This window comes from Saccostrea echinata, unplaced genomic scaffold (genome assembly GCF_033153115.1).
Source record: "Saccostrea echinata isolate AGI-Se365-2 ecotype Australia unplaced genomic scaffold, CSIRO_AGI_Sech_v1 ptg000047l, whole genome shotgun sequence".
Lineage (NCBI taxonomy): Eukaryota > Metazoa > Mollusca > Bivalvia > Ostreida > Ostreidae > Saccostrea > Saccostrea echinata.
In genome coordinates this window covers 15,623,859-15,633,048 of record NW_026889796.1, presented here as the reverse complement: position 1 = coordinate 15,633,048, position 9,190 = coordinate 15,623,859, and the positions used below count along the sequence as shown (strand labels likewise).

The following is a 9,190-nucleotide window of genomic DNA, read 5'->3' as shown; positions in this document are numbered from 1 at the left end:
CAGTCCTTCGTAAATTAAAATTGTTATTGCATCGCCACTTCTTAGCTAATGTGTACGTATATTACATTTTTAAGATTGATCTTCCAATATGCATTAGAAGTATGGAATAACATCTGCACAGCTGACGCTGGACTTTAAAAACTTCTGTTAGAAGCTGCACGTATTGTAACTGGTCTTCCAATTTACGTGGTTCAACTTCTCGTAGTTTACAGGATAGCAATCACTTACTTATAAAAAGATGACGTTATGCTTAATGTTGTCTTGTACCAGAGTACCTGGTATATCATATTTATTACCTCTGAAGTTTTACAAACTACTCATTATCATTTGCGTAACTGTAACGATATTCATTTGTCATACCTCAATGTAGAACAAACTTATTAAAAAAACTCATTTTTCCTCAAAAATATCACCGTGGAATGGCTTACTTTTGGAGATAAGGAAGCTTGATGGTGTTAACGCTTTCAAAAATAGACTTCCCAATAGGGAGTCTCCCAAAACATTTTTCCTATGGTGCCAAGATGATGAATTCACTATTAACTAGAAAGAGACAAATGTAAGTGTCATTAAATTCTAAAACATTTAAGGGTAGATATTCAGAAAACACAGAGTGTTCATGTGGATTTACTAATGAAAACACAAAATTACTTCCTGCATTGTAAAAAAAAATATAACGAATTAATATCGATTTATTTAACACCATAAGAATTAATAAAGGAATATTATACACATGTACCTTGTAAGCTAACACATCACAAGGTCCTAAAATGCATCAATGGACAATGTTTGATGAACCTATTCCTCCCTTTGCTGGCAAATATTGAAGTTTTAACAAAACAACATTTTGAAGTGACCTTGAGAGAACGCCCTCTGAACTAGGGTGATGACTTGAAAAAGTTTTAATCTACAATATATGCTCATCCTTATAGGTAGGTTTGTGATAATTCTGGGTTCTTGAGGAAGGATTTTAGAAACCACTTTTTTTTTATATTTGCCTAATTATCTGTACTTGTTTAAGAACTATTTCCCTGTTTTTAGTCTTATGATACTCTGTGACTTTGATAAAAATTGGCTAAGGGTTCTTGAGAATGGCCTCCATTTTTAAAAAGTTTACACACTGTGCGAACCTCATGATAACCACAGTATTAGCTCTTTGAGCCTTAAGCTTCGGCTTAGAGGAGCTAAAAATACTTAATCTTTCTATTGATTACTGTAGTCTGACTTTATACATAGTTTTCTATATATAAACAATTTGAATTTGTAATTTTAGAACAAAAAGCACTGTCTTTCTACATTATTCCATCTTCTGATTCCCAGTTGCCTTGACCATTTTAACCTTTCCTGTGACCTTTCAAATGTACTATGATTTTTTGACCCCGTGACCTTTAAGTTTGACCTCCTCATCAAAATTTTTAACATACTTTGATAGGTGATAACTTTTGAATGATAATGAGAGAGAAATGATGTTGTGTTTATTACAATTCGTGAATAAGCTTGATGGACTTTGCGCTTTTTCTGGAAACTCACATTACATATAAAGAGATAAAACACTACGATGTATTTCCTTTCCTAATTACATACTTATTTGCTCACTTTGGGCATTTGATGAAATAAAATGATTAAACATATAAAAGCAGGTGGAACTGGGGGGGGGGATATTTTTTACTTTACAATAGAAAAGAGGTAGTATACAAGTATACTTTTTTCTTATGCTTGCTAGGTTGTTAACCTGTTAGGTTGTTAACCCCCCCCCCCCCCAAGTATTGTATACATATTCAAGGAATTAAAGTAGTTGTTCTGCCTCAGTCAGCTGACCGAATATGTACGAAAACATGGCATGGCGTAAAATACTGAACCTCCAAACATTTAACCTACTTTTTTTATAAGTTGAAAATAAATTCTTAAAAACAACACAAAGAAACATGAAGGTAATATGAGTAATCGGTTCAATAAATAAATACACGATTTTTAAAGGTCATACTATTTTGAAGTGATTTCAGGTGCTAAAATACGCACTATAAAGGATAAAATTCTGTATATTTAATCTTCGGTGTTTCTTTAAATGTTGTTGAACCATCTGTTATATAGCATCAACCACTTGCTATTAGTCAACAATCTGTTCCCCTTTATTCCGTTTCATTTGCAATCCTAATGGGATTTTAAATATATTGTAATTAAGAATGAAAAACTTTAACGTTGACGCACTGTGTCAAAATAACACTATTTGAGGAATGTTTAAATATTTTTACAAAATTATTAAAGAAAGCAAATTTCTTGAATAAAGATCAACAAATCATTTGTAATGAAATTTTCATTTTTAAAGTGCAAATGATATTTTCTTTGAGAATGAATCATCTAGTTGAAGACGTGGGTATTTTAATATAACATTTGACAGGGGTGTTATTCTTTATCTGTCGAATTCAAACGTACATGGAAGCATGAAAAAGAAGAATGATGCTATATATAAATCTCCAATTTAATATTATTGAATATAAGTTAATTATACAATGAAGAGGTTTTATGTCAGAATAAATTATGCTTGTAAACAATATTTGATAAGTGTAGTCATATGCATTATTGCTGGATATCGAATATGAGTACCTATTGTACAGTTATATTAACAGGAAAAGCACCATCCCTTTCAATCAGTAATGCCATACTATATAATAATCACAGTCAATTTAAAAATTATGCCTTCCAATTGACTAGAATAGCAGTAAAACTCGTTTCTTCTACGTCACTTCCTCCCTAGCTGGCCAGTGATTTCGTCACATCCTCTATCCACGTATTGACCCGCTGGAACAGTTCCTCGCGGTCTATTTTCATCACTATAATACTATCATTATCATCTTCGTCCAGCTCTATTTCACGCTGTATATTTTCTTTCACTTCCTGTTCTACAAACTGGACATCCCTGTTACGCATATTTGCCGAAGCCGTCCTAAACACCTTTGGTGCTTGTCTTTCACAAAAGGCAACGGCTCTCATATTTGCCATTTCATAGTCTAAACGAGCCCTTCCCTTTATTTTTTCTCTTTGTGATGGGTTAGAGGGAAGCTTTCTCGCTCTTCGTCCTTTAGGAAGGTTGAATTTGGATAGATGTTCTTTCGCTGACCACGTTAACATTATTGGATCGCCGAATCCAGAATCACGTAAATGTTCTGACAATTTGATAGGATTCATTTCATCTGATTCCTCGTCCACTGATTCAGCATGTTCAGACAGTTGAAGATTATCCGAGTCTAAAGAATCATTTGGTCTACTGTCAGACATTTTCAACTGCCATGACAGTTTCGTAGTATGGCGGGACAGAGTTGCTGGAGGTGATCTGGCATAGGAGGGTTTAAGTTCAATTTTTGAGGTAGTATGGGACCGCGGAAAGAGAAAGGGGAGCGTGGAGGAGGAGTGTTTAGAAACCTCGGGGGTCAGGCGAAGCTTTGAATACTGTTTCTGGCACTCTGATATCTGTTAAAAAAATGAATAATTACTTTATAGTGTGATTTAGGTGTGCAAAATCAAAAAATCTACTGAAATTTTCAAAAATAATTTGCAACACATACAGTTGTCGGTGTTAATTTAAACGGATTTTCACAATTCCAGACAGGAGACAAGGTAGAATATCAATGCACAATTGATAAGACAATATTAAAGTTACATGTATTTGTTGTGAGAAATTAACTTTATTACGCAGATTTTGTTTGTCGACCTCTGTAGACTCTGCCTTTATATCTTAGAATCAAGACCATTTTGGAGACATTCGGGGGTAATTCTCAGCATGTTAAGGGATACAAATCAATTTATCGTGAATTATCAGGGAACAAACATCTCAATTCACTAAGTCACTTTACTGTAAGAGGCGTGGGGGTTTGAAACTCCCCAAGAGGTATATCTTAACATTGTGTAAGTAGACAAAACTTTAAATGCCGACGTGTCTAATTGCCACAGCTAGAACACACGGGATGGTAAGATTTGGAACCCAAAAAATACACCAATACAATGAACATTAAAAACAGGATTTTAGGTAATTAAATATCGAGGTGGGTCTATAACGATTAGAGCCCAAATGCTACATAATTATGTATGATATCTAAAGTATCGATCAAATTTTTTAAACTTTCACATTTAATGCCAGATTTAAATGTCTTGAGCAAGATTTTTGTTGCTTACCAAGTTCTCCACAATCATCATTACATTAAATCATTAAATTCAATTTTGTAGGTTTCAACTTTCAAATTCAATTTGTTAAATATTTATCGGTGCGCAAATCTTAAAAAAAATTAAAACATTTGGAGTACAAAAATATTTTGCAATTAATATCAAAATACTATAAGAAAAGCCAGGGACGTGATCGCAGACAAATTTCACAAATGTTCGTAATAATTTACTTAATAATCAAGAAGTTCTTCCTCCGTGTAGACGGGAGTCTATCAAACAAACAGTTAAAGCAATGAAAATCTCATTTCTCTAATTCTCACCTTCATGTTACGGACCTCTGAGAGCTTATGTCTCTATTTACTTAAACATTTGTATACTTGAAGCCTTAGCAAAATTGGTATTAAAAACCTGTTTAGCGTCACACTCTTAATACTTCATAAGGGTACCAAAAATTAAATTTAATAACTAGCAGTGTAATTCAATACATGTATCACTGTATGACTGAATTGTCTATTCCATCAACTTTTAAAGTTGTGATAAAAAATACTTCATTTTAAACATGTTTACAGATGAAATCAACTCAGTAAAAATACCCAATGATTATTATAAATATGGGATGATCTCATAGCTTACTTTTTTCACTAAGTTGTTCGTTTAATTTTTCCTAAAAACAACTGACAAGTTAAAACCAATTTTTAAAAGAATATCACGTGAAAAAATGTTCGATCACAAAATAATTTTTCAAGGAATATTAATAAAAGAGAGTGAATTTTGGTTAAAAACAAATGCACTATTATTACACGCATGTATATGAACTTCCGATATTGATAGTGAAATTTACAAGGTAGAGTATGTAAATCTGTACGTGTTCTGTTTACCTCTTGATTACAAAATATTTACTTTGAAGATTTTACGTTTCTTTTTAATTCTTTTCTTGCCGTTGATACATAATTATATACACTTAAAAGAATATGATCTCTTCAGTTGTTTCGACTGGATTTTTAAATAATTTGAGTAATATGTGTTTGTTAGCTCCGTTAGCATGTATATTTTCAATTTAAGGAAAAAACTTTCTTTTTTATAAACGTAGTTTCAAAAGTATAACAAACTTATATTGAAAAAAAAAATTAAAACCCATAAGTGTTCTCTCACAAATCTGAATATGCATAGAGACAAACCTCTTTAAAGTAAGTGTCCACTTTTGGCACATGGACCTTTGGTTGCGTCCGGACGTGGGGAAGGGTCCATGGTCGCCTATTCCACGTGTTTTTCTCAGGCATTACACGAAAAAGAATATATAAAATATCAGCCACTATTTTACGCTATCCTTGTGTCGAAAGAAATATTGCACCTAAAATGGTATCTACACAAGGACAGGTTATCAGACCATCGTTCTGGTAGAAAATGTATGGAAACAAACATCTGATTTCTATCTTACATTGGTAAACTCTCCTGGACTGTAAGAGAAAAAGAGAGAAATGATCAATACAAGAATTTCCTTTTAGCAAGAACAAGTCATAAAAGAAGTATTTATCCTAAAAGCTATCAAGTGTACTCCTTGATGCAACACGGATTCCTGGACAGAGAACGGTATTACCTTATCATATCCCCCCAAAAGTGAATGAGTCCCACCAATCCCCCTGGACGGGTTACCCTCCAATCAGGTATATAACAGAACACATAGGTATTGGCTTACATACCTTAAACGGTCAGTCCGTATTGACTTGGGATTAATAAGATTTGTTAAAACAGAGAACACGTTGTCTGAGCTAGGGATAGTGGGTATCGTCAGAGGAATCCGGTAGTCTTAGTATTAAACGCCAGAAAAGGGGGCCGAGTGACTGACGCTCTCTAAGACTTGCCATTTAAAGAAGGAATTTATCGAAGAGGCTAAAATGGCAAGAAATTCACGGTTCTTGCTATCAATTATGGGTGATGACTCAATAAAAAGTCAACAGTTTTTTTTTTTTTTTTTTTTTTTTCAAATTATATGGTATATCGAACGTTTCAATTAAAGAGCAATGAAACTTAATTTTGTTAGATTCCCTAAAAAATTACGCAGTTTTATTGTTATTCATTGCACGCTGACGCAATTACCTATAATGTTTGATAAGAAAATACAGTTTAAAAACATATTTCCTTTTTCTGGTAAGTATGTATGGGTTCAAAAATTTAAATAGAGGTGTAAAGTTTGTTCTTGTTTCTTCCCAGGAAAGTTAATCGTATTTTAATCAACGATCATATAAATGTAATCATCGAAGCAACCAAAATAACTGAAAACACCACGCATTATAACATCATGATGAGGTCTTTTTAAAAGGAATTTCTCAACAATCTCGGTTGACAAGTCTGTGCAATTAAATTTCAATTCTATCCATGAATAAAAGTACAGGGGAATTATCTGACCTTGTCAATTTATAAAAAAAGAAATTAGATAGAAAACAAGTTTTGTTCAATAAATTTATCTTGTACTTTCTTGAATTTTAATAAGGATGATATTTAATTACTATAGAAATTAAATCCAAATAATTTTCAATCTACATCCACGAGGTGAAATAAATAAAGGAATGTTTACTGTCCCCTGAGAAGACGACAATATGTACATGTCATTAAAGAAAGATTTAGGGAAAAGGCGCTGTCTCTCAAGAACTCTATACTGATGCTCCGTCACGCAAAATTAAATCTGGTAAAAAGACTGGGTTTAAATATTCAATACAATAAAACTGTAAAATCGAAAAACCTAATTTGTATGCAGGATCTTAAACTCTTATTATCATCTGTAAAAAAGGAGATCTTTTTAACACAGAGAAAAATACAAGTTTAATCTTAAAAAATTCCAAATGTTGCTTTCCATGCTGTTGTACACGCAAGGACAATTAAAAAAAATCATCTTATTAAAACTGGCGTAAATAATTTATATTCGAAGTTTTTGTGTAAAAAAAAAAAAGGTACTTGAAAGGTTTTCATAATTGATAAAGAAAAGTTCTGTAATCGTTGGTATTCTTTAATCATATTGCAATAAGAACACTTAATCTGAATTTATCAATTTAAAGTTCCAGAAATAGAATCTATGTGACAATCAAACCATCTCTAACCGATCATGGCCCAAACTTTATATCACAAAGTCCTTGTCCGTTGTAAATTAAAACTTTCTCAACAACCACGTTCATTTGATGATCGTTACTTGATAAAAAGAATTACTTAGGTCATGATAACAAGTTTCTGTTGAGCACTACAATTATTTATTTCAACAGTTTCGCAAATAATTCCATTCCTGCTTATGCACGCGACGGTAGATAACATGGAATGCTCTTGCAGTTTTGTCACACTCTCGTGTTTGCCTGTCCGTTAGAGCCGCTGGTCTGTTATGTAACAAACACCCAATTCATCTTCACAAGTATCTACTCCACCCGACACGTAACTTAATTCTTCGGCAAACTGCACAAAACTCAAATAAGTGTATTTCTTTCTCGTTAGAGTGCATTTTTTCACGTCAATCGACACCACTTTATTTAGCTAGATTTATCTGGAGAGTGCACGGGTTTATAGTTTATTTAATATGCGAGACCCAATCGTTCATACAAATATAGATGTACTGTTAGTCTATTGTAAGCTTATACCGATTGTTTGAAGAATAATTATTGGCGTAAGAAGTAATACGCAGTCCGATGGAGAAACAAGTCAACATGTACATGGTACCACTTAGACAATTTAACTGGAAATGAATCCTTGGAAATGAAAAAGTATTTCATGGTAGCAAAACAATTGGATATTAAGCAATGGTTGTTATTCCTTTAAGCCAAATGTACTAAAATGGTTTAAATTTTAACTTAGTGAAATACGGTTGGATAAACTGTACGATAATTTGAAAAAATCTGAGATGTTATTTGACTTGACAACTGTCAATTTAATTATACAGCTGTAAGCAACTTAGAAAAAGGCATTCTCTAAATTAAGAATCGCAGAAAATCAGTCAATGTCCTGTAAAATTGTTGTTTGTTGAATTCCAAAAATCGGGAGCATTCGAATGAAAATAAACCTGTTAAAACACATAAATGAATTTAAAGAACCTACCTGTTATTTTACGCTGAAGGGTTTGTTTGAATGTTGTGTTTAGTAGAGATTTCCAACATTATAATGAAAACATCTCGTAAAACCTCTCTTTTAAACCTTCCGCATCCATGGCCAAATGAATACAAGCAAGTGAAATAAGACTTTGTCGTTTATTTCTGTGTCTGCAGGTTTTCTAATTTTGTTGCAGTGTCTTATTTCATCCCTGATATCATGCACACACCCCATTTATTTGAATGACTTGCAGATTTCACCTTACACATCATTAATGTACTCGCATGCTGAAACTTCATTTACTTATAAAAATGATTCGCTACATGATATAATGTAACATCAATCGTTTCGGCACATAACAAAAGGTAAAAAAATATATTCTTAAATGAAGAACTAAATAATTTAGGATTTAATTAATTATAGATTACAGTATAAGTCCTGCATTTAAGTTGAGAAAACTCTCCATTTTCTTTCAAGACAATTTAGTATTGTTGAATTAAGTGCCTGAATCTTTGTGTGTGCTGGGGTGAATTGTGCAGAGGAGACCCGATCAATACATGTTAAATAATCAATTAAGAAACAATCATGTCATTACGTATAATAAAAGACGACTACCTTGATGCTGAGAACACATCACACAACAGGAATACATTTTATTGTCAGTAAATGGGAACGGTACAGGAAATGTTTTATTTCTTTAATTTAGTTACAGCTAACCTGTGGCCGAAATGTCTCAAAAGGAAGACGTAATGGACCAAAAGAATAATATGCTCATACATAAAATGTGACTATTCAGAAAATAAATCATATTTATTGCATTTTCAACCACGTTTTTTAGTGGTCAAAGAAATTTTAAAACACCAGAAGTCTCTGATGAGATTGTAGCTCTACTGGTTTGTACTTAAAACAAAGGAAGAGAAAACTAGCATTTGGCCTTGAAACTTTGCAACAGGAATAAATAGTATAATGA

At 32.7% G+C, this 9,190-nt stretch overlaps 1 protein-coding gene across 1 annotated transcript; it reads right to left on the bottom strand.

Moving 5' to 3' along the window:
• Positions 1 to 2,488: 2,488 nt before the first annotated feature.
• On the bottom strand, positions 2,489 to 8,340 carry LOC133202663 (uncharacterized). The gene is made up of 3 exons (XM_061338519.1): positions 8,230 to 8,340; positions 5,334 to 5,612; positions 2,489 to 3,465 (listed from the first exon to the last, which is right to left on the bottom strand). Exons 2-3 carry the CDS (start codon positions 5,433 to 5,435, stop codon positions 2,749 to 2,751), a joined length of 819 nt encoding a protein of 272 aa, XP_061194503.1. The 5' UTR covers positions 5,436 to 5,612; positions 8,230 to 8,340; the 3' UTR covers positions 2,489 to 2,748.
• Positions 8,341 to 9,190: the final 850 nt, after the last annotated feature.